Source organism: Alexandromys fortis, unplaced genomic scaffold (assembly GCF_014885135.2).
Source record: "Alexandromys fortis isolate MF-2015 unplaced genomic scaffold, M_Fortis_MF-2015_v1.1 scaffold_285, whole genome shotgun sequence".
Classification (NCBI taxonomy): Eukaryota; Metazoa; Chordata; class Mammalia; order Rodentia; family Cricetidae; genus Alexandromys; species Alexandromys fortis.
Genome location: NW_026068191.1, coordinates 226,284 through 252,041, shown reverse-complemented (window position 1 = coordinate 252,041; position 25,758 = coordinate 226,284). Strand labels below are relative to the sequence as shown.

General features: G+C 46.1%; 1 protein-coding gene across 3 annotated transcripts; it reads right to left on the bottom strand.

The window, feature by feature from the left end:
* Positions 1–2,131: 2,131 nt before the first annotated feature.
* On the bottom strand, positions 2,132–17,825 carry Sall2 (spalt like transcription factor 2). 3 transcript variants are annotated; one of them, XM_050129527.1, is made up of 3 exons: positions 17,579–17,825; positions 6,504–6,821; positions 2,132–6,383 (listed from the first exon to the last, which is right to left on the bottom strand). In XM_050129527.1, the coding sequence occupies exons 1-3, from the start codon at positions 17,652–17,654 to the stop codon at positions 3,916–3,918; spliced, it is 2,862 nt and encodes a 953-aa protein (XP_049985484.1). In that variant the 5' UTR covers positions 17,655–17,825; the 3' UTR covers positions 2,132–3,915. The 3 variants fall into 3 exon arrangements, with proteins under 3 accessions (XP_049985484.1, XP_049985482.1, XP_049985483.1); XM_050129525.1 differs by having other exon boundaries at positions 2,133–6,821; positions 17,579–17,824; XM_050129526.1 differs by lacking the exon at positions 17,579–17,825 and adding an exon at positions 7,174–7,771 and having other exon boundaries at positions 2,136–6,821.
* Positions 17,826–25,758: the final 7,933 nt, after the last annotated feature.

The following is a 25,758-nucleotide window of genomic DNA, read 5'->3' as shown; positions in this document are numbered from 1 at the left end:
AGAGGCAGGTTTTGTGTCAAAGAAACTTCCCTGACAGCTGTTACCATAATGAGAACTGACAGCTAACTAGCAGGCCAGTCTGGTGTGATTAGGAAAATGGCATTATCTCCATCCAGTGGGGATGAAGGAATTTAAAGGAAGAGAAGAAACAGTCACTTGCCTTCCTCCAGAGATTGAAAGGGGGGGGGGGGGAATGTATCTACAGAGATTTGCCAGGAATTTAAAACAAAGGAGCTGTTTCAGCCCACTAAATCCCCAACTTCCCAGGTGCTAAAGAGGGCCTCCTCCACTGCTCTGGTGGGGACATCTAGAATCAAAAGGTTCTTTCTGTTCTACAGAGTGAAGATAGATCTGCTCACCTCCGTCTGCGGGGAGCCTGCCCCGCGTCACAGTAGCGATGCTGCGGGAAACAGCATCTGGTCCCTGCAAGTACCACTAGGACTGGGAATCTCGGGACCTAGGTTTTCTTTTTCTTTTCCTCCCCTTCTGTCTTTTTCTTCTTCTTAAGAGTATTATATAGTCCAGGCTAGCCTTCTACTTGTGATACTCCCTCACACACACACCCACATCAGGATTACAGTTCTCCAACACCCCACCCAACTGGACCTGGTTCTTTTAAGTTTCTTAATTTTGGGGGGTTGTTGTTTTGTGGTAGTCTCATATATTCCAGGTTGGTCATGAACTTCCTATATAGCCAAGGATGACCTTAGGTTCTTGATCCACTTGCTTGTGCCCCAAGTGCTGAGGCCACAGGTGTACCAGAGTGTCTGTCTGAATCTGGGTCTGAGATATCGTGCTTTTGCTTTTAAAAACAAATTCCATTTCTTTAGCATAAAGATTTAGTGATATTATCATCCTATAAGGGGGAAATTCTGGAGAATTTACTAAGGGTTTTGTTTGGGAGGGCTTAGGTGGGAAGGTTTCCTGGAGCTGAACCCTGGGCTTTTCATATGCTCTACTGCTGAGTTATACACTCATTTCTAGGAAGTCAATCCTTTAGGGAAAGCAAAGTCTTAGAGAAAATTCTGAACTCTACTGTTGTGGAAACACAAAATTTAAAAAAATATATAATACACGCTCATCTCATGCCACATATACTTATATCTTAAAACAATGCTCTTAGCTGGGCGATGGTGGCGCAAGCCTTTAATCCCAGCACTTGGGAGGCAGAGGCAGGCGGATCTCTGTGAGTTCGAGACCAGCCTGGTCTACAGAGCTAGTTCCAGGACAGGCTCTAAAGCCACAGAGAAACCCTGTCTCGAAAAACCAAAAAAAAAAAAAAAAAAAAATGTTCTTGCCAGCTGTGTAGCATGACCTTAATCCTAGCAATAAAATAAAAAATAATATAAAATAAATATATAAAATATAAATAAAAAGACAAGGTTCTCATGTATTGTGTAGTTGAGAATGATGCTGGCTTATTTCATGCATATTAAGCAAGCTCTACCAACTGCGCTACAAGCCTAGTTCTTTCACTGAGTCATTATTACTTATTGATTTTTTTTCAAGACGAGGTTTTGTTATGTAGCCCTAGCTGTCCTGGAACTAACCCTTGCAGACCAGGCTCGTCTTAAACTCAGAGATCCACCTGCCTCTGCCTGGGATTAAAGATGTGCACCAACACCAACTGGCTTGAGTTATTGTTTTTAAAAATTATTTTATTTCATGCGTTTGAGTGTTTTGCTTTCATATGAGTATTTGCACCACATGTGTGCCAGGTGTGCCTGGCACCCAAAGAGGCCAGAAGGGAATGTCAGATCTCCTGTAACTGGAGTTAACAGTTATGAGTCACTATGTAAGTATTGGGAATTGAACCTGGGTCCTTTGGAAGTACAGTCAGTGAGCCAATGCTCTTACTGACTTATCTCTCCAGTCCCAATGTGTGCATTCTTAATAATAGGAACTTCGTTTCTTGTTAAAATTTTTTCCTTTCTGATTACAATATTAGATCTCAAAAGCCATAAAATAACAATTATCTTGTTCTATAGATTCACTGATGTCAGCAGGCTGCTTGAGATGTGGCAAAGACTGGTGATCAGCTTTTAAACCCAAACAAAACAACACAAAGTTGTGTTTTGGTAAAAAAAAAAAAAAAAAAAAAAAAGTCCTAAAGCGAAAACCTAGATGTTGCCTGGAGACTGGGCAAATACCTTTTAAAAGAAAAAAAATCTCCGTTTAAAAAAACCTTTTTCCCTCAGAGTGAAATCACACTCAGTGGAAGTTGTTTCGGGACAAAGCTGAGTAAATAAGTATTTCTATACCATATGTTTTGCTTTGGCAGGAGAAAAGAGTGGGAAGGGAATCTCCGTGCCAGCGAATGCCAATATCACACCCCATCTGGGTATTTATCCACAAAATAAGGAGAAACACACAAACACTTGGCCAAAACACCTTTAATGACGGAGGGACAGATACGTGTATCCCCCACTCTGCTCTTACACACGTCTGTGTTAGGAGCTCTGGAGTCGCTACTTTCGAATCATCGTTTACATCAGCAAAATCCAGTCTCCCCTCAGAACTCCTGTTCCACAGGATCCTATGTTAAGAGTAAGTACTACATCTCACTACACAACAGAGAGGCAGGGAGGAACCACTTGAAGCTCATCTCCCAATGTCTGGGACTCTTGGAAACATACAGAAAAATGAAGACATAAGCTCTGGTCCACGATCAGGCAAAGCTGGGGAGGGAAAGGGTTTTGAGAAGATGAAGGACATACAAGGGGCAAAGGGATAAAATCGGGAGTCATCTAAAACTAAAAGCACTCTAGTGCCAGGAAGTCCCCTGACCCTTGCTGCTGCTGCAACACCACCTCACCATTAGCCCAAAGGAACGTCATGAAGGTCACACTCAACCAGAGCTGAAGCTCCTCTCTCTTCTGTGCCATCCCATTCTTCAGCAAATAGGTTCCCCGAAATCCCTGATTCAGCAACACTCCTTCAGTCATGATTACTTCACTAACCACCCTCACCAATAAGTTTAAAGTTAGGAACTTTATACTTTATATAGCCCATGGGAGACCTCTTGGCAAGAGATCTGCTTGTTGGTTAGGAGGATAAATGAGAAGTTGAAGGAGTCCTTGCATCTTGACCAGCCAACCTCTTTGCCTTAATGTGACAAGTCAAGAGACATACTGAAAAAGCATCCTAATCCTTCATTCTTCTTTGCAGCACCTTCTGGAGTAGGGGGAAGGAGATAGAAGTTATAACTTGCTACTTTTCTCTGGTGTGCTTGGTAGGCACCACCTGGGTATGGGAGGCAGAAACAGGAGAGAGGCTATGTTCTCCTAGACCCTTCTGGATCATGTTGGGGTCACCTTCTCAAGCACAGTTCCTGTTCTTAATAGCAATGATGGTGCTACGGCCGAAGTGGTACTGCAGGTGAATCTAGAATTCCAGGGCTTGCTGCATAGGCCACCTGACAGGAACAACTGTGTACCAGTTGCAGAGAGGTAAGAAACCCACCCCTCACAAACTTCTCAAGAAGGTCCAGATCACCACGGAATAGCATAGACCGTGGTCTGCCCTTTTGAGTGAAGCTGCCATTCCAAAGATGGCAGTTCTCACGTGCCTGCCAGAGGGAAAGGGAGAAGAGGAAGGGCTCCCCTTGAGAATGAAAGCTACAGAGAATTCATTTTCCTTAGCTACAAAGAACAAAAAGGTGATACAAATTTCTTACAGGGCATTCCCTTTTAAACGCAATTTTTTTGTTTGTTTTTGTTTTTGGAGACAGGATTTCTCTGTAGCTTTGGAGCTTTTCCTGGAACTCACTCAATTTTTAAGGTCAGGGACTAGAGAGAAGCCGTAGAAACATCATGTCAAAACTTGAGAAAAGGGAAGGCTAAGTTTTGAAAGTCCTTCTATGGAGCGCCCAGTTTCTGTGCCCTGGGTCATGGAGACTGGGTACAGAAAACAGGCTCATGGGATGGCAGGGTCATCTTTTCGAGGGAACGGAGAGAGCCCTGGAGAAGTGATGGAAGAGGAACAGCCAGGGACCAAGGGCAGAGTAGCAATATTCTGAGGGCCATGGGGTGCAAAGGGTGGTACCTGGTGGTGAGCCAACAGCATGTGCTTCTTGAGGGTAGGACGGTCAAGGAAGCCCTGCCTGCAGAACACACAAGTGAAGAGCGGCCCTTCCTTAGGATGGTTCTTCTGGTGCTCCTCCAGTGCTGCCTGGGCAGGAAAGGTCTGGCCACACACTTCACAGGCCTTTCTGCTGCTGCCTTCTCCTGGCTCCTCCACCAAAGGGGTGCTGGTGCCCTCCCCTTCTTGGGTGAGTGCTGCAATGGGGCTTGGTGTCCCCTCCAATTTGGCCTCTTCTTCTATGCCTCTGGAAACATCACTGGTTCCCTGCTCCATGGGCTGGGGGTGATCCAGGTTGTCAGGTGGAGGTGGTGGCAGGGATTGTTGAGTGGCTTTCTCACTTCTATCCATCTCCTTCCCCGCAGTGGGTGCTGCGCTTACTGCTCCCACTTCCTCCTCTGCCCCAGATACCTCTTCTGAGTCACCTCTCACTGATATGGCCTTCTCACCCCCACTCTCTGAGCCTCTTCCTGCTAGGGAATCTTCATCTGTCGCATCTTCCTCTTCTTCCTCATCCTCTTCCTCTTCCTCAGACAACTCCTCCTCTGGTGATGGTTGCTGGGGTTGCTGTTGGGGGAAGCTCCCTGGTCCAGAGGCTGTAGATTGCTCAGAGCTGCTCTCCTGGGCAGCTCCCCCACTTTCAGGGAGTGTGGAACCACCGTTGGGGATTTGACCCCCCAGGTGCATCCGGACATGTTGCTGCAGAGTGACGGCGTTAGTGAACTTCTTCTGGCAGATGGGGCAGGAGTTCTGGGCTCGGGCAGCTGGACTGGTCTTGTGACCCACAAAATGTGCACGCAAATTGCCCCTTGTGGAGAAAGCTCTGCCACACACTTTACACTTGAAGGGCCGCTCGCCGCCGTGTTGTCCATAATGGAGGCGTAGAGCCCGGGGACAGCTCAGCACCCGGAGACAGATGACACACTGGTTAGGTCCTAAAGATGAGGATGAAGGTGCAGGGGTAGAAGTGGTCGGAGCTCCTGAGGCAGTAGAGGCCACAGCCACAGCTCCTTGGCGGTCAATCTTCTCTACCAGCTGCTGCAACTTTGAGGTCTCAGAAGGTGAGGCCCCCAAGGGTTCTAGCACATAGGGGAAGGGGAAACTTCCAGTTGACTTCAGGTGATTAGTCAGCAACGCCCAGCTTGGCAGCGATGTCACCAGCTTACTTAGCTGCATTCGGGTTGCTGCGCCACCATCTGCTACTCCGGTAATGGCTGAGCCCTCACTCCCTGGAGGAGTATTTTCATCAGCTTTACTCTTGGGCTCCACGGCTTTCATGAGCACAAACTTGTTGAAAGGAGGGAGCCCAGGAGCCACGGATGTGCTTGTGCCAGTGGACAGCATTGTCAGGCTCTCTGTGGCACTGAGTGCCGTGGTGGAGGCCACTAGAGGTTTGCGTTCAACGCCTCCGCCCGGCGTGGCTGCCTCCTCTTCTGCTTTTTCTGGTGGCACAGACATTCCATAAGGCAGCCCACTGCTGGTGATAACGTAGTCTAGGTGCTCCGGCACGGGATGTGGATTCATTTGCACGTGTGGGTACTTCTCACGATGCCGGTGGAAATGTACTTTGAGGTTGCCCCGAGTAGTGAAGCGATTACCACAGACGTTGCACTTATAGGGCCTCTCTCCAGTGTGGGAACGAAGATGGATTTGCAGGGCGCTATCACTGCCAAATACTTTGGCACAAAAGCGGCATTTGTGCCTTCCACCAGGCTTTTCCAAGGAACTGATTAGTTCCCCATAGCCCAGCTCACCACTTCCATTCTTTGGCTTCAGGAGCCCTGGGGAGGCCGCAGCCTCAAGACCCCTTGCTGCCCCAAGACACTGAGCTGCCAGGAGTCCTGTGGTGCCTGGGAATGCCAGATGAGGTGAGGCAATCAGCTGATCTGTGCTGCCTGACAGGGCGGGGGAGGGGGTAGGGGTAGGTTTGTGGCTTCGCCCTACCCCTCCGACAGAGAAGGGATGCTGCGATCCCAGCGGGTGGTAAAGGTGGAAGAAAGCCTGCTTAGGGGGTTCTGCCCCTGAAGAGGAGGAAGAGGAGGACGAAGGTGCCAGTGTCTTACCAGTTTGGACAGGTTTGATGGGACTGAAGAGGGGCAGTAGGGGCTTGGTGGAGGAGGCAGTCCCTGTCCCAGGTAGCTCTGAAGGACTGGTAGGGGCACCCACCGTCTGCCCTAAGGAGCCAAGCAGCAGCACCTGGCGACAGATTTGTTCCGTCATCTGCATCTGATGGATCTGGCGCTGCTGTAGCACCCGCAGCTCTTCCAAGATCAAAGGGATGTTCAAGTGGCCACTGCCTACACCTGAAGGGGGAGGGGGAGGTGGTGGAGGAGGGGGTGCAGGGGTAGATTCTGGAGGTAATGGGGTTGCTCCCAGCTTGGGACTGGCCAAGATCAGGCCCCCACCTCCCCCAGTCGCTGTACCTGTGGCAGCGACCAGGAAATGCCCAGAAGACTCCTCTCCTCTTCGCTCTGGCCCCCAGGTAGGATCAGGGGGCCCAGAAGACCCAGAATCTGGGGCATTACTGTGCTCTGTGTCCATGACCAGGGGCCTATTGTGGCCCTCTGGCCGGGGTGCAGAGGAGGCTGAAGAGTTGCTGGGGTTCTCCTGGCCCCCAATTATCACCATTACGGGTGGGTCAGTACAACATGCATTCTGGTGAGCGAGGAATTCGGTCGGGTCAGAGAATTGTGCGCAGCATTTGGTACAGACTTGGGGATGGTCCTCCTCGCTAGCATCACCTAGGGGAAAGACAAGGAGAGAGTGTGGGTAATGCGGTTTTGTTGGGTAACGGAAGCTATAAAGAACGGGCAACCCAGGAACCGCGGGTTAGGGTGGGAAGGAAGCTAGGGCTCGGACTGAACCCGACCCGCGTTGCTCCCGGACACCCAGCAAAAGGGGAAGGGGGACAGAGCGCGCACACTCCGAGCCTCCTCCGTCACCCCTCCCCCTCCCCTGGCCCAGGAAGAGTGGGAATGGATGTGAGAACGGGGGCCTATGTGTAGAATCACACATTTTATCCGTCCACTTAAAGTCCTTATACGCAAGCGTCCCCTCAGCCCCCATCTCTGCCCAAGCCTGGCCCTACCGCACCTCCGCGCTCCGCAGGCTCCCCGCAGGGCCCCCCGAGTCGAGAGCTGCTCCCGGTTTCCTGCGCCATGGCCGTGGGGAAGTGGACAGCGGGATGGGGTAGGACACAATGGGTATCCGGTCTGGGGAGGCGTCGGTGACCGCCGGCGCTGCGGCAGTCTCTGCGCCCAGCGGCCCAGACTGCGGAGGAGGTCGGCGGTGGCGGGGGCAGGGAACAGCGGCAGAGGGGGAGGGGAGCGAGAAGGCGCAGAGGAGGGGAGGAGCTGGAGCGCGAACGCTGGTTGAGGGGAGATGGGGGAGGAGGAGCTGCCAGGGAGGAGGCAAGAGCAGAGAGTGTGTCCAGGGGGCAAGCGAGGGAGTTTTACCCAGGCTCTGGGACAGGTGCTGTGACGCACCTTGGGGGCCCACTGTGCCCTATCCTGGCCAGTTCCCCACCCTAGATGTCTTTATCCTAGCTGCTCCCACCGGGTCAGCCCCAAGCACTCAGTGGGAAACATTGCCCGCTCAATAGATTAAGGCGATAGGCTTCAGTAATTTTTCTTCGGATAAAGGATTTGCTGAGCTTGGAAAAACGTGGATTCCAAAGGGTGGTCGGCCGGCCTCAGAGGTCGGAGGACAAAAGTGGGAGGAGCCACCCAAACACCCACCCCCTTATCAACGCACACATCACAGAAAGATCTCAAGTTTTATTTTCATCCCTGCTCCCATTCTATCCTCGTCCTTCTTAAAAAAAGAAGTTCCTGGCGGGGGGGCGATTGCAAGATTTCCAAGAAAGTAATCTGAGGACCCCTTCTTGAGGAACACTAAGCCCTTCCCCCAGAATAACAGGTAAACACAAGCTAGTCCTCAGGCCACCGGCCCTATACCAAAAGCATTGAGTTCGTACTTAAAAGAAACCCTTTCCTGTTCCGTACCCTCTTCTCTACTGCCCACTCCCCCTCCCTACCCCCTGCTCCCGGTCCCTAACACGGACAATTAAAGACATTAGCTTGCAAAAGCCTATGGAGGTCCTTCCAGCTCCAACCTTGGGGGAGGGGAGCTCCTCCTGAAACAATGAGGAGGATGCGGAATGGGCTTTCACAGTCTGCCGCTAGTCCAAAGCCCCTAACATCCCCAATTAGATCTGAATTCCTAGACAAGGCTGGCACCTGCTCACCTCCACCGGGGAAAGCGGGGATACAGTGCCTCAGACCAGGTACTTTTCTTCCTTGAAATGAGATTTAAAGAGTCCCTCATTTCCTAAAATCCTTTATTTTTACATGTAAAAATAAAATAAATCCATGGTCTTGGATTTGTGGTTTGGTGGAAGTGGTCAAAAACTCATATTGTCCTTTTATTTATTTTTATATATTTTGAACCATGTTCTTACTATGTAGCTCTGGCTGGCGGTGTGGCTAAGTCTAGTAAGAAGCCCCCTAAGCCTCCTGTTTCTTCCTCAAATGCTGGGGTCACATTCTTGCTCATACCCCCCCCAACACACACACACACACACACACACACACACACACACAGTTTCTTTGTATAGCAGCCTGGGCTGCACTGAAACTCACCCTGTAGCCCAGGTTGGCCTTGAACTCACAGAGCCTCTGCCTCCCAAGCACTGGGGTTAAAGTCGTGTGCCACCAAATATGCCACCATCTCCCTTTTTTTATAAAGAGACAATATTTTATGTATATGATCTTTATCAGAGGAATATTTTGAAAGCAGAAAAATTGAAAACTGTTTTTTGTTGCCTTTTTTTAAAAATTGTGCATGTTACTAGAAACAAGCCTTGTGCCGAGTGTCTCACCGCTGAGCTGTATGCCCACTATAAAATGCTAGGAATAGTATTAACATATATAGGAATTTCCATAAAAAGAGAATATAAATGAGGAACTTTTTAAAGTTTAAAGAGCCTTAAATATTATGGAATAGGGGTTTATATTTTTAATAATATGATTACCTAAAATAAACACACACTAAAATAACATCCTTTTGTTTGTTGGTTGGTTGTTTTTTTTCTTTTTTTTATAGACTCTTCTGTAGCCTAGACTGGCCTCAAACTCATTTATGGCTAAGACAGACTTTGGTCCACTGCACCCCTGCATGATTGAGCTACGTGCTTAGCCCTCATCCCTCAATCTTGTTAACTTCTCTGCAATATCATTGACATGTCTAAGTTAGAGTCTATTTTGGGGGTGAGGGGGTGGGAGGGTGGGAAGGTCAGGTGAACCAAAATCAAATCTTAGTAAATCTAATCAAAATTTTATCAAGTAGTTTGAGAGTGGTGACACTCAGGAGGCAGAGGCAGGCGGGTCTCTGTGAATGCGAGACTGACCTAGTCTACGCATCTACATAGGGAGCTCTTTAGGTTATACAGCTAGACCCTGTCAAAAAAGAAAAAAGTAAATACTGCCTTTATAAATTGAAAACAATTTACAGGTTGATGTTTTAAAACTTCAGATAATCTCAGTGATTTTAGTCTTGTGAAGGTGAGAAACAGGTGAGACCTGGCTTTTGCAGATGAAGAAGGTGTCTGTTTCAGTTCGTCTTAGACACAGGTAAGTGCAGAATGCTTTAGTTTTACAGATAAGGAAACTGAAGATGGCAGAGGTTAAGTGACTTTTCCAAGTTCAGCGGAGCAGCGTTCAGGTCTTTGGCTTCTGACCAGCGCTCCTCAGGCACATCCCAAGGCTGGAGAAAGAGGCCCTCGGGGCGGAGAGAAGAATCAGATGGTGACTTTCTACCTAGCGTTTGGTAATTAGCCCTGAACATTTGATATCCCATTGCTGTTCTGTGAAGTCCTTTCCTTTTCTTCTCCTGGGAAACAGTGTCCCCTTTCTTGCTTTTTAATGAAATGTGCTTTCTGCAGTGTCATCTGATCTACGCTCTAAAGGTAAATTTCACCTGATGAAAGGTGATGTATCAACAGCCACCTGTAGGAGGAACTTTCTACTGCTCAGTGCCGTTTACACTCCATGCCTAACCTGAAAAAGGGAGCAAGATTCTCACGCAAACAAAACTAAAGTCATCCAGCACAGGGGCAGGCTAAACTGGTAATGGTTTACCTAGAGAGCAGAAAGTACGAAAAGAGATGCAGTCTGTGATGGCTGGACTGCTTTTCACAGAGAAACTTGGTGTCAAAAAAACAAAAATAGATAAAACAAGATTTGAAAATAAATAAAAAAATAAACACACAAAATAAAATAAAGAACTGAATAGCTTTTCTTCTAAACCTGGTTCCCGGGGTGGGGGTATAGTTCAGTTGGTAGGTAGGGAGCATGCCAAGCAGGCACAAAGCCCTGGGTTCAATCCCCGACATAAACCAAGCACACACCTGTAATTCTAGCACTCTGGATCATACAGTTGGATCAGAAGTTCAAGATTATCCTCACTGACCCCATCACAAGCTGATGGCTAACCTGAACTATTTTTTTTTATATTTATTTATTATGTATACAATATTCTATCTGTGTGTGCCTGCAGGCCAGAAGAGCACCAGACTTTATTACAGATGGCTGTGAACCACCATGTGGTTGCTGGGAATTGAACTCAGGACCTTTGGAAGAGCAGGCAATTCTCTTAACCACTGAGCCATTTCTCCAGCCCTAACCTGAACTATTTAGGACACAATGTGGAAAGTAGACAAAAACCTGACCTGGGTGGCAGTGGCGCACGCCTCCAATCCCAGCAACAGGGAGGCAGAGGCAGGCAGATTTCTGTGCATCCGAGGCTAGCCTGGTCTACAGAGTGAGTTCTAGGATAGACAGGGAAACCCTGTCTCAAAAAACAAACCAAACGGGGGGCTGGAGAGATGGCTCAGTGGTTGAGAGCACTGCCTGCTCTTCCAAAGGTCCTGAGTTCAATTCCCAGCAACCACATGGTGGCTCACAACCATCTGTAATGAGGTCTGGTGCCCTCTTCTGGCCTGCAGACATACACACAGACAGAATATTGTATACATAATAAATAAATAAATATTTAAAAAACAAAACAAAACAACACAAAATAAAACGAAAACAAAAACCCGGTGCCCTGGCAAACTGCTTCAGGGTTGGGAGAGAATGGTTGGCTGAGCAGCAGAGCGGTGGATCTAAATAGGGACTCTTAGCCTTTACTATACTAGGATTACCTTTAGAGCTTAGGTCATAGTAATGCCTTAGGCTGGGGCCATAACTCCACAGTAGTGCACAACCCTAGACCTCAGTAAGCTTTGAGTTCCAGCACAAACACTGGAAAAAAGAAAAAAAAAAAGCAATCTCAAGGCTAAATTTAAAAATTCTAAGGGTGGGATCCTAGCATCATTATCATCATCATTATTATTTTGATAGAGTCTCACCATGTAGCTCTGGCTGGTCTGCAACTTGCTATGGAGGCCAGACTCAAGAGATCAGTCCATTCTGACTCCTTGGTGCAGAGATTAGAGGTATGCACCGCCATGCCCAGCTCAAGCATTAGTGTTTTTATGAAGCCCCTCACTTATTCTATTGTCCAGCAAAAGGCTGGGAAATGTTGCTTCCAGGGGTAGAACACTTACCTATCATGACTTGAGGCTCTGGGTTTAGTCCCAGTGAACACAGGCATGTGGACACACCCAAACTGGGCGTTTTGGCATATGCCTGTTATTCCAGGATTTGGCCATGCCACTACTTAATTTCTGCACTCTTGATACACATTGTGGATACAAAATTATACGTTGAAATTAAGGTCTGATGATGATGTCCAGTGGCAGAAGGTTACCGGCCCATGGGCCTTGAGCTCAGTCTCCAGCACACACATATAATCCCTCCCCACGACACACACGAAAGACAAGTACTCCAATAACAGAGCTGAGAGGACTGTTCTCTTCTAACTGTCCCTATTCCTCACAAATCTTACCTCAACTGAATCATTACTGATTGGCAGCCTTCAGAAATATAAATAGATTTTGTGACTGTTGCCAGGGTCACTTTTTAAAGAATGTCCCATTTTCTCTCTCAGTCTCCTCTAGTAAGTCATACACATATTTCTTTGCCAAACCAAACTACTATACTAAAACCTATGGATGCACCCATGGGCTGGTCCAGATGGTACACAGAGGAAGAGGGACTTGGACACCAGGTAACAAGTGAGAAAGACATTTGCATCAGAACATGAACATCTTCAAAACTCCCACCAAGTCTCAATGCACGCTTTTCTGAAATCAAGGGGTGCAGCACAACACGGAATTTAAACACTGTTTTGGAGCTCAAAGTCATTTTAGAGATCTGACCCTTCATTGAGCACAAAAGCAAAACAAAACAGTTGAAGTCTCAGTTTTGATTTTTTTCTCCTCTTTTTTTTTGTGGGGGAGGGGATTGAGATGGGGCTATGTAGTTCTGGCTGGCTTGAAACTCATTGTGTAGACCAGGCTACCTTGAACTCACAGAGATCTACTTGCCTTTTTCTTCTGAGTGCAAGGTGCAAGGATTAAAATTGTGTGCAGCCACATTCAACGAATTTGGGGAAAGTTTCTTTATATTTCCTTTCTTTCTTTCTTTCTTTCTTTCTTTCTTTCTTTCTTTCTCTCTCTCTCTCTCTCTCTCTCTCTCTCTCTCTCTCTCTCTCTCTCTCTTTCTTTCTTTCTTTCTTTCCTTTTCTTCTCCCCCCCTCTCTCTTTTGTTTTTTGAGACAAGTTTTCCGAGTAGTCCTGGCTCTCTTGGAACTAGCTCTGTAGACCAGGTCGCCTCTGTATCCTGAGTGCTGGTATTAAAGACATGCACCATCACGTCTGGCTCAGGGAAAGCTTCTTCTTCTATGGCTATGACTTCTCTTTTGTGAAAATGGAAGTAAGGAGTACAGATGCTATAGAGATGGTATATCTTATCAGATAAGAGCACTTGCTGTTCTTGTAGAGGACCAAGATTTGGTCCCCAGAACTCACATGGCAGCTCACAACTGGATGTAACTTCAGTTCTAAAGGACCTGACACCCTCTTCTAGCCCCTATGAGCACCAAGCACACACATGGTATACTGACATACATGCAGGCAAAACACCAATACACACAAATAAAGTAAATATATCTAAAATAATAATAATAAAACAAAATGCAAAACAGGATGAGAGGGAAGTTTCTCTACCTTGAAACCTTAGGAAATAAAGAATTTGTTTCTTTAAGAATTTGTACCAGGGTTGAAGTCCAGAATAGTTTGAAAACCCTTGATGCTTGATGGTGGTAATGCACACCTTTAATCTCGGCACTCGGGAGGCAGAGGCAGGCAGATCTCTGAGTTCGGCATCTACAGAGTGAATTCTGGGACAGCCAGGATTACTTAGAGACATACTGTCTCAAAAAACAAACGAACAAACAAACAAAAAACCAAACCAACCAAAACAAAACAATAACAAAAAGAAAGGAAGGAAGGAAGAAAAGAAGGAAGAAAGGAAGGGAGGAAAAAGAAAGGAAGAAAACAAGACTGAGTTTTCTTCTTCCTTATCTCATGCTGTAGCCAAACCTGACTCAGCCTCTCTCTCCTTTACCCCTTTGCCACCCCCACCCATTCTGTTTTGATGGTCTAGAATTGCTCAGGCTGGCCTTGAACTCATGGTCACAGACTTCTAAAATACTTTCTGTTCTCTTAGAGATATATTCTTCCTGACCCCCCACTCGTCTCAAGGGGTTCAGAAGCCTGAGAGCTCAGCTCTGTACTTTCTTGGGTAGGGTGCCTTCCTTGCCTTTGCTGTTCTTGCTGTCTGCCAACTCCTTTCTCCCCGCCAAGGTCTGCTTGGCTGTTGTCCTGGTTTCTCCTCACTAAATATCTGGGTTTCTGATCATTTCCTTTGTTTCCCAGATGTACCAGTTAGCATTTCCTCCAGGATACCCCTTATGTTATCTAGTTTGGATATCTAGACTTTGTAGGGGGAAGAGGTTATTTTCTTTATCTAGAGTTTTAAAGTAAATTGACTATTTCCTGCCCATCACTTATGTGCAGTAAGTATTCTGTTAGGTTTGGTGTTCTAGTCAGGGAACAGTACAAGAAGAAAAGTGGAGAAATAGATTTTTCAGGGCTTTTATGTTACATGCTTATACAGGAGAGAATTTCAGATAGCTATGTCAAATTGCAGGTGAGACCCAACAAACCTCCATTCAGGTCATGGAAGTAGACTAAATGAGAAAGTAGTCTACGGAGTTCTGTTATGAAGACCCTGTCCTCTTCCTTCCTCCTCTGCTTCCTCCCTCCTCTTCCTCCTCCTCCTCTTCCTTCCTCCTCCTTCTCCTCACCCTTCCTCCTCCTCCTTCTTTTGGTTGTTGTTGAGACAAAGTCTCCTTATGTAGTCCTGGACACATAGTCACAGAGATCTACCTGTCTCTGCCTCCTAAGTACTGGAATTAAAGTTGAGCACCACCATGCCCAGCCCTTTAGGAGTTCTTAAGATAGATTTTCTTAAAAAAAGTTTCATTTATTTGTATCTTGTACGTACGTACGTATGTATGTATGTATGTATGTATGTATGTATGTGTGAGTGTTTTGCCTCCATCTATTTATTTGTACCACTTTTGTGCCTAGTGGCCTTGGAAGTCATAAGAGGGCATTGGGTCCCTGGCACTAGAATTGCAGATGGCTGTGGGCTATAAATCTACACTGGGTCCTCTGGGAGAACAATCAGTGCTCTTATGACTTAAAACAAATCTTAAAAAAAAACCAACGTTGTTTATGATGATGATGATGATGATGATGATGATGATTATATTAGTACTACTAGCAGTATTTGTGTGTGCATACATGCCATGGACCAGTGGTTCTCAACCTGTGTGGGTTGTGACCTCTCACAGCACTGCCTAAAGCCATCAGGAAACAAAGATATTTGCATTATGATGCATAACAGTGGAAAAATTACAGTTATGAAGTAGGAACAAAAATATTTTTTTTTTTTGAGACAGGGTTTTTCTTTAGCTTTGGAACCTGTCCTGAAACTCATTCTGTAGACCAGGCTGGCCTCGAACTCACAGAGATCTACTTGCCTTTGCCTGAGTGCTGGGTTAAAGGCGTGAGCCACCACTACTCGGCCACAAAAATAATTTTATGGTTGGGGGCCACTACATCATGAGGAACTATGCTAAAGGGTTGCAGCATCAGGAAGTTGAGAACCCCTGCCACGGACAGTGTGCTGAAGCGGCGCTGTCCTCACGCTTACAGCAGACTGACAGGCGTTTCAAATGCTTTCCTGTGCCATATTAGTTTTTGCCTTTCATAGCTCAAATGCAAAGTCCTAATTTTCTTGCTTCTACTGGGTGTAAACCTTTATGGGTCCTGAAGGAAAGGACTTACAGCAACATCATCACACTCTTGGGTGTTCAGAGCCCCAAGAGGGAGCTGTACCCTAAAAGGCTTGAGAAGACAACCCTGGCAGCCGCTTTTGACTCTACAGAAACCCTTCCCTCAGCCATGGTTTAGGGAATAAGTGAGCAGATGGGAGGAAGGAGAGAAGAAGATGCCTCTTGGGGGCTGGGGGTGATGTTCAGCCGAGTTCCAGGATTAAACCAGCAGGGAAGCAGGGCTGTGAGGGAACTCTGGGGCTCTAGGGGAAACCTCCTATAGGGCACAAGGAGGGAACATCCGGCCTACAGCAGCATTAAGGAGGCTTAATGTGCCTCCCGAGGGAGGGATGCCATCACCGTAGAACCTCTAAATATGGGCACAGTGGGATCTTAGCCAAGCATCGGCTTGGGGAAGATGTGCCCTACCCCAAACTTAACTTGTTTCTTAAGGTTTCATTGTACATATTGCACTGACAAGACTTAGAGGCATTTTTGTACAAGTGGAAAGACAAGTTCAATCCATGATTGGTTCTAGTCATCACAGATACACTATCCCAGAGCCTCTTGTGGTCCCTAAAGAAATGCTGAAGCTGCCCAGAGGTTCCTCAGTAGTCGCTGCCCTCACATATGGTAATGGTGATAGTTCTTCCCATTAAGTACTGATGGTAGGTGTCACTAGGAAATGTGATTTATGCTGGTTATTTCCCCAAAGGACTTACACAAGTTACTAAGGTTTATTATACCTGTCAATCTGTTTAACAGATGAGGAAACTGAGGCACAGAGAAGCTAAGTAAGCCAACCAAGCTTACATAGGTAGCCAAGGGGGGGGGATCAAAGTTTGTCCAAAAGCTAATCCTAAAAAATACAGGTTTGGAACCCTTATGGCTAATATTATTGTATATTTTTGGGCATATCAAATGTTCGCTAAGCAACTGATTAGTCCAGAAGTTGGGCTTCCAGACTTCCACCTTGTGATCACATGTAGCCATACTATTTAGTTCAAGACTGGCTTGCATTAAAGCATCACCCGGACACACCCGGACACAGACACCAATTCCTAGTCCCAGCTCATCCCTAGAGAGTACCACCAGCCTTAGATAAGTACAAGCACCTGGATTCCTAAGCTTTTGTGCTGACTCTGTCTTTTCATTGTCTTCTCTTCCTATCATGGCCTTCCACATGCTGGAGGGTTTTAAGAATGCGCTGACTTATCCACCCAGCTGTGCTGCTGCGTGCCTGCAATCAGCACACAGAAGGCAGAGGCAGGATGATCGGGAGCTTAAAGCCAGCTTGGCTACATTACTTGTTCTCTTCTCCCACAGGAGATTTGTTGGATAAAAACAAAAACAGAAAAAAACATGGATTGCACGATGGCGCACACTTGTTCAGAAGCCTGAGCCAGGAGAATTGCCAAAAGTTCCAGGCCAGCCTGGGCTCTGGAGTGACTTCAGGGCTGGTCTGAGCTACATAAGGAGATTGTCTCAAAAACCAAAAGTAGTTAACTAGCAAGATCCTTATACAGTGATAGCATATACTAACAGGTATGCTAACTTGCACGCAGGTATTATCTTTGCCTCCCTTAAAACACAAACCTGAGTGTGGGGTTGAGTCCCAGCCTCTCCTCTAGCTAGCCTGCATTCTGACCGACATTAGCTCTCTCCCTCAGGGAGCTCTAGTCTGGTCTCAGCTCAGCCCAACAATGAGAAACTTTATTCTCTTCTCCCTCAGGGGAGCCTTCACGTTTATCCAATTCATTCCCTTGCAACCCAACTCTCCAGAAAGAAGAGGGGGAAATCCCATCCCTAAGAGACGGGTCTTCAGGTCTGATGACGTTACTTAGCAACGGCACAAAGACCAGTGAGCAAAGAAGGACTTGGAGAGAAAACTCTTGGGTAGGGAGACAGAGCCAGTTTGAAAACTCCATTTCATCCAGAGAAAAGCAAGAAGAAAAATACAAACAGATACCAAGAGGGGTGTCTCCCTTCTACAGCTCCTCTCACAGCCTGAAGTCTGCAGTCCTTTACAATCCCAGTGACCAAATTCTCCTCAGGTTTGGCTCATGGCCGAGGTGCCCTCCATTGCCCTGGCCTGGACCAAGCAGGTTTTGACTCAAACCCTCCCATCCCCGCTCCCGTCCCCAGCACCCACCGTTCTCAGATGCGCTGGGACCCCCGCAGCAGTCGGAGATTAACTGCTGGGGTCTCCGCTGCTTTCGCCGAGACATTCTCGAGTAGAGAGCGGTAGGAGAGGGAGGGCACCACGCACTGAGTTTTAACTGGGTGACCTGGTCGGATCACCCTCTCTGGTCTGAGGCCAACGACTGTCTGTCCCCCAGTGCAAATCACTGTGAAGCAGAGGAATTCTCCCTTCCCAGAGACGGGCGGACTAGCGTGAGCCCTTCCCGACGCCCTTTCTCTCTCAGTCTCTCAAATCTAAAGAAGAGACGCCCCCTCTTTTCCCCTTCAGCTTCTTCTCAACGCTCCTGCAGCTCCTATTGTAAAAGCAAAAATCCTAATCTTTCCGCACACTCTTTTCTTTTGTACTGCGGAGGAAAGGATTTAACCCTCTCCTCCCTGCCAGGACTTTGCGGGCCTCCCTGGGACTGCCCCTGGCTTTTTTTTTTTTTTTTAAACTTTTCTCCCAAGATCTTTGCAAGAGCCTTTTGATTTTCCCATAATTGTGCCCCTGTGTTTGATGATGCTCAGCTTCTGGGTTATAAACTTTAATATAAACTTTCTGGTATATTTTGAATTTTAGGTCAAGAAGTCAGCGATTGTCAGGTGAAAATGGGAATACAAAAGATTTGGTAGATGGTGTGAAAATAGATGTTATAATAATCATGTAGTTGTAGCTTTGATAATTTGTTCAGATTTTCATTTATATGATGTATTTTAGTATTACAACTCTTGAGATTAGCTCAGTGGGTTTTCTTTTTAATTTTTAATTAAAAAGTCGTTATTGAGCCAGACAGTGGTAGCACAAGCCTTTAATCCCAGCATCTGTGAGTTTAAGACCAACCTGGTCTACAAAGAGAGTTCCAAGACAGCCAGGGCTACACAGAGAGAAGCCCTGTCTCGAAAACAAACAAACAAACAAGTTATTATTGTGTATGTGTGCATGACACATGTATGTTCCTGACAGGACATGAATGTGGAGATCAAAGGACAACTTTGGGGATCTTTGCACCTGGACGTGGAATTTGGGGATCCAGCAAGGACCGTGTCCTTCCACAGCAGTTTTTTTTTCCTGTCCTCTCCCCCTTACTTGTAGCTCTGGCTGGCTTGGAACTCACTGTGTAGACAGGTTGGCTTCACATCTAAGAAGATCTGCCTGCCTCTGCCACCTAAGTGCTGTGATTGCAGGCATGCCACCATACACTACATCCACATCCGGTTTTATAAAGCTACTATGTACAGGAAATCCCGATTACAGATAAATCAGAAGGCACATGGAGTAACCTGCCCAAGAGACCAGGGCATATTTTATGTTGGCAAGACAGTGAGTATGCAAAATAAAAGTGATACATCTGAAGGAATTTTATTTAAAATAGCACCCCAGGCGGCTGTCTTTCCTGGTCCTGCCCAGGTCTTGCAGGGGAAAGGATGCCTATGAGAGCACAGCAGATGAGTTCTTTCTGCACTTCAGAGTAAAAGCCAAAAGGAGGCTCTAGTCAATCTCTGAATTTTTTGTGATGTGTTCCCAGGCAGAAATAACTGTGGCTGGGCAGTGGTGGCTCTCGCCTTTAATCCCAGCACTCAGGAGTTTGAGGCAGTTCCAGGATGGCCAGAGCTACCCAGAGAAACTGAGAAGGATTCTGTGTAAAGGACTTTCTTGTGGCTAGCAGTCGGGCTGTGTACTTGCCTAGGATGGTAAATGGCTCTGCTTTAATCCCCATCACCAAAGGGGAAAGGCACAAAGGGAATTCATCCAGCTGGGCACACTGCTGCCCACCTGCCTTCCTAACACTCAGGAAGCAGAGACAGGATTATCATAAATTTAGGGCCAACACCGGCTGCACACAGAGATGCTGAGTCAGAAAAAAAAAACAAACAAATGACATCCACTATTTTTTATTTATTCATCTATTTTATTTGTTTGTTGCTCTATAGTCCAGACTAGCCGGAAGCTATACAGTCCAGACTAGCCTGAAGCTATACAGTCCAGACTAGCCTGGAACTCATAGCATTCCTCTTGCCTCAGCCATTAGAGTCCTGGGATTATAGGCATAAAGCCCCACACCGTAATTTTAAAAAATGAATCCAGCGACAACCATAACTCTAGCCATCTAATGTATTGTCCTTTAACTTCTAATTATGGTGTCCACCTGAGTAAGACTGGGTCTAGACTAGCCCAGCCATGTCCTATCTTCTAGTCATACACCTGAATCCCTTCTTTTACCCTTGTGTGCTCTGTGGTCAGGGTCTTCAGGGTGGCAAACCCTGGGTATAGGTTTTGCGTTCTTGTCTGACAAGTTCCAGCTAGTCTGACAAGTCCTGAATGCTGGGGATGTCAGGGCAGGCCCCACTTGTGGAGAGGTTTCCCGAGTTCCTAGAGTCTCTACTCTTTTCTAGATGTTTGCTGTTAGGGTCCTGAGGTACTGTTTCACCCTCTCTTTTTGAAACTCTCGTGGCTGACTCTTTAATGCTCATTTTAATGGTCATCAGTTATCACTAGACTGAGACACCAACACGGAGGTAGGAAAGGCTCTGGTTCTTCCGGGCAGGGGACTGTACCCTCTTTCCCTCTTCCCATCATTTACTTCCTTTGTGAGGAGGAGAAAGAAGCTCAGGAACACAGCAGTCTGATTTTCTCAGGTATCTGTGTAACCTGTAAGATTTGCCTTTTTTCTGAGTCTTGGCCATCTTCTTTTCCTGTTTGTCCCTCTTCTTTCTGGCCTTATTATGAAAGGAAGGGCTCTCCCCCCCCCATTCTTCCACCTCCTCCTTTTTACCACATTTTTTTCCCCTTTTACCTCTCCATCGTGGCCTCTTGACCTCCCTCCAGAGTTACAAAAGTGAGATGCTGCTGGAGGAATGTTAATGAGCTTTCCTCACAAAGGGGCAAAGACTTTACTTCAGTGAATTGGAAAAAAAGCCCCTTTCAAAAGGGATTTCTGTGTGTGGTGAAGTGGAGAGGGGAGGGGAAGGGAAGAGAGGAAGGGAGAAGAAAAAAAAGGACAGGACAGAAGAGAAGGGAAGAGAATGAAGAGAGAGAGAGAGAGAGAGAGAGAGAGAGAGAGAGAGAGAGAGAGAGAAATGCAAAAGGAAGAGACCCCGTGACAAGAAAATATGAAAGTAGCAATCTTCCCCCTTCAATCTGTGATCTAATTCTTGGAAAATGAACCAAGGACTTGGTTCTCAAGACACTGAAGGGCACCCAATAGGAAAAGGGGGCTTATTTCATCTTCCCTCACTGTTCCATCCCTCCTGAGAGCCTGCGGCTAGGGACATATTCTAGATGGAGAAACTGGTGGCTCTGAGATTCTTTATGATGTTTTCTAATATGTACCAGTATTTCCAGTTTGGGTTTTCTTATTGTCTATTGGTCTAATAAGTTCTAGGGATGGCTCATAGTATTGTTAAAGCCTTTAGTTCACAAAACCAGATCACTTGAGCATAAGCCAATTAACTCATTGGTGTATTGAGGTTGTTTCCGGATTTGCTGGAATGTATATTAAGGGGCCAGAAGTGTAGTTCATCGGGTAAAACACACCTGTTGAGTAAGTCTGATGACTTGAGTCCAGTCCATAAGTTGTTCTCTTACCTTCAAATGCTGCGGCACCCACTCACACTCATTCATATATCATACATATACACACACATGCACATACAACACACATCATACACAAACACATATGTACTTCTCAGAGTACACACACATCAGACACATACCCAAGCATAGACACACAGATACAATGCACTTAGGCATTGTACACACAGACAAACATACACCCATGCACACACGTAGACACACAGATACAATGCACTTAGGCATTGTACACACAGACAGACATGCACCCATAAGGAACAATAGTGAACTGTGTCTGGCTACTTCTTTGTGGAGCGTTGTGCCTACTTGTGGCTTCTTCCTCAGTCCTCTTTTCTGAAACTAAATCCCCTGCTGCTTCCTGGCAACCAGACATCCCTTCCTGCTGGTCTTGCCTTTCCTAGGCTGATCTGAACACCGAGAACTCATGTTATGGTTTCTAGACCATTCTAAGTTTCCTAGAGTCTCAGAATCTCTTTTGCCTCCTTTCCTCCTTCTTTTGCTTTGTTTTTGTTTGATTGGTTGGTTGGAGGTTTTTTTGTTGTTGTTATTTTGTTTTGATTTTAGACTGGGTCTCACTTTGTAGCCTTGGCTATCTTGGTATGACCAGGTTGACCTCAATACTCACAGAGATAAGTGTGCCTCCCTCTGCCTCCCAAGTGCTGGGTTAAAGGTGTGTGCCGCCATGCCTGGTGTAGCTCATCTTCTTAAATGTGCTCATTAAAATACCAAGAGGCTGGGGATATAGTAGGTGAGTTGGTAGAGTGCTTGCCACATTGGCAAGAGGTCCTAGGTTTAATCCCAGCACTACTAAAAATTAGGTGTGGCCCATGTCTGTAGTCCTAGTATTTGAGAGGTACAGGCAGGAGTGTTATTCTTTTGGTCCCTGCCCTAGCCACGCCCACTCCCATAACCTCTGACCTGCCCTCTGTTGCCATCTTGGGACCCTTCCTCTTTCTGCTTCCTTGGCGTGTGCATGCGTTTTCCTCTGTCTCTCTCTTCTTTTATCTCTTCTCTGTCTTTCTTTCTCCCTCTTCCTTAATAAATACTTATGGCTATTTCCTGTGTTTATGTGTCTGTTACCTGCCGCCACTGTGGGCGTGGCGTGTGCCCTCCTGTAGCCGCTTTCTCATGGCGGGCTCCGCCAGCCCGCCCAGGGATCGTTTTTTAGGAATAACAAGGAGGATCATGAGTTTTAGGTCATCTTTGGTGACATAGCAAATTTGAGGCCAGCCTGAGTTACATGAGACTATATATCAACAACTGGAACAAAATAAAAACAAACAAAAGCCAAGAAGAAGGGTAGGGGTCTCAGTTGTATGGTGCTTGCCCTGCCCAGGTTCTGTAGGCCATAGATTCCATCCCCAGCAACACAATAAAACTAAACCAAAGGGCTGGAGTGGTGGTTCTTGTTCTTCCAGTGGGTCCAAGTTTGGTTCTCAGCACCTACATCGGTAGATCACAACCACGTGTGACTTCAGCTCCATGCAATCAAACACTTGTACTCACCTGCACATTACCCCCCCCAACTACCTATACATAATTAAAAATAATAGAAATAAATCTTACCAGAAAAAAAGAGGGGGGTCAGGCATGGTGGGGCATGCCTTTAATCCCAGCATTTGAGAGGCAGAGACAGGTGGATCTCTGTGAATTTCAGGACAGCCATGGCTACCGTATCTCAAAAGCCTAAAATAAAATAACCAAAAGACAAGAACATGACGCTAACTAACTAACTCACATTATGGCCAGGATAAGTGGCTGACACAGTACTTAGGAAGCTGAGGCAGAATAGCAAATTGGAGACCTTTCTGGGCTGTATAAGGAGTTCTAGGCCAGCCAGGACTGCACAGTGAGACCCTGTCTCCCCCTCCCAGGAGACCATTAAAAGGCAAATTGCCTTCTTCTACTTCTTTTAAAAAATATGAATCTTAGCTGGGCGATGGTGGCGCATGCCTTTAATCCCAGCACTCGGGAGGCAGAGGCAGGCGGATCTCTGCGAGTTCGAGACCAACCTGGTCTACAGAGCTAGTTCCAGGACAGGCTCCAAAGCCACAGAGAAACCCTGTCTCAAAANAAAAAAAAAAAAAAAAAGAATCTTTATTTTTAAATTTATTTACTTTTTATGTTTTTTGGTGTTTTTGGTGTTTTGCCATGGCTGTCAGATCCTCACAGACAGTTGTGAGCTGTCATGTGGGTGTTGGGAATTGAACCTGGGTCCTTGGGAAGAGCATTTAGTGCTCTTAACCACTGAGCCATTTCTCCAGCTCCCTATTTATTTTTATGTGCATTCATTCATGCACTCACTCATTCATTCTTTCTTTTTTTTAATTGCCTGCGTAGACATCTCTGTGAGGAGGCCCGAGCCTCTGCAGCTGGAGTCACAGACAGTTGTGAGCTGCAATGTGGGTGCTGGGAGTTGAACCTGGGGTTCTCTGGATGAGAAGTTGGTGTTCTCAACCACTGAGCCATTTCTCCAGCCCTGACAAATTGTGTTTTAATTTTTGTTTTGCTTTTTTGGGACAGGATTTCTCTGTGTAACAGCTCTAGCTCTCCTGTAACTTGTTTTGTAGACAGGGGTAAATTGCTTTTTTTAAAAAAAAAAAATTTAATCCATTTATTTATTATTTATTTTACATCCCAGCCACAGTTTCCCCTCCTTCCTTCCCTCCCAGTCACTTCCCCCCACACTCTACACACCAATCCTCCACTCAGGAGTCCCATCATCAAGGTACAGTAGGACTAAGCACTTCCCCAACTCAGTATCAGAGTAGGGTCCCAAAAGCTAGTAAAAGAGTCAGAGACAGGCCCTGTTCTCACTGGTTAGGAGTCCCACAAGTCGACCATTCATGCAGAGTGCTGGGGTGCAAATTACTTTTTTTAAAATATTTATTTATTATGTATACAATATTCTGTCTGTGTGTATGTCTGCAGGCCAGAAGAGGGCACCAGACCTCATTACAGATGGTTGTGAGCCACCATGTGGTTGCCGGGAATTGAACTCAGGACCTTTGGAAGAGCAGGCAATGCTCTTAACCGCTGAGCCATCTCTCCAGCCCCTGCAAATTACTTTTTAAAGATTTCTTTTTATTATTTTCATTTGTATGGATGTGAATGCAGATGTCTGCAGAGGTCAGAAAAGCTTGCAGAGTCCCTGAGGTGCAGTTTTCTTCTCGCATAGGACAGTGTCATCTGAGTACAACATCACAGTCACAGATGAAGCCAGAACTGTGAGAAGGGGAAGGCAACCAAGATGAGACCAGAGAAAAGCGAGAAGCCATGTGGGGACCCTAGTTCCTAGTGCCTTTTACTTCCCAATATGGTAATTACATGGAGAATTTATGGAGAGTTCACATGCTTGCTCTGTGTCCCAGTACGATCAGAATCTCTGGAGGTAAACTCAGAGTTCAAACAGTCTCTTAGATGTTTCTTGCAGAGGAAGTTTGAGACAATCCCCTTGATTGCTGGCTTCTAACCCCTGGCCTGTAGACAGGTGGAGGAGTACAGATTACTTACAAGGCCTGTGTTTGACGGGAGTGGATGACATGCTTCTCAAGAGTTTGTACAACTGTGGCCCAGTGCTTGTCAGTGGTGTTAAGGTCATGCAATTGTGATTTCAAACTCAAAGTGGGATTTATCCTAGGAGTAAAATTATAGTCATGTGGAAGTGCCAGAAACCTTTTGGCATTTCATTTGATGACCTTTGTCAAGGACACAGCTCTGTCCTTTTTCTAGTTTGTTTATAGAAACATGGGCGTCACTGGATCCATTATCTGCCTTCTGAAGAACTAGAATGTGATGGTTTAGTTGGGAGAGGACCAAATGAGGACTCTGGAAATACATGTAAGATATGCATACTCATAACAGTAATCTTCACTTTGGGTCTTTGAACATTATTTTATTTTAGCATTAAAGTAACTTTACAAGGGGAATACTATATACCTAGATTTAGTTGCAGAATCTCATTTTATAAAAGATAGGCCTCATTCATTTTGTTTTCCTTGTTCATCCTTGCTCTTAACATACAAGTAGCGGGACTGGAGAGATGGCTCAGCGGTTAAGAACACTGACTGTTCTTCCAGAGGCCCTGAGTTCAATTCCTAGCAACCACATGGTAGCTCACAACCATCTGTAATGAGATCTGGCACCCTCTTCTGGCCTGCAGGCATACATGGAGGTAGAATGTTGTATACATAATAAATAAAATCTAAAAAAAAAACACAAAACAAAAAAAAAACCCCATGATGTGGGAGTGATTTCTTATTAATAAAGAAACTGCCTAGGCCCATTTGATAGGCCAACCCTTAGGTAGGTGGAGAAAGCAGAACAGAATGCTGGGAGAAAGAAGCTGAGTCAGAGAGTCGCCATGATTCTCCCACTCTAGACAGATGCAGGTTAAGATCTTTCCTGGTAAGCCAGCTCGTGGAGCTATACAGATTATTAGAAATGGGTTAGATTGGTATGTAAATGCTAGCCAATAAGAAACTGGAACTAGCCGGGCCAGGCAGTGTTTAAAAGAATACAGTTTCTGTGTAATTATTTCGGGGCATAAGCTAGCCATG

Excerpts from the sequence above, each read along its gene's own strand:
- Sall2 (XM_050129525.1), bottom strand. The coding sequence starts at position 17,654 with ATGTCTCGGCGAAAGCAGCGGAGACCCCAGCAGTTAATCTCCGACTGC. Across the intron at positions 6,822-17,578 it reads TCCCAGCGCATCTGAGAACG|GTGATGCTAGCGAGGAGGAC; the intron begins GTGGGTGCTGGG and ends TCTTTCCCCTAG.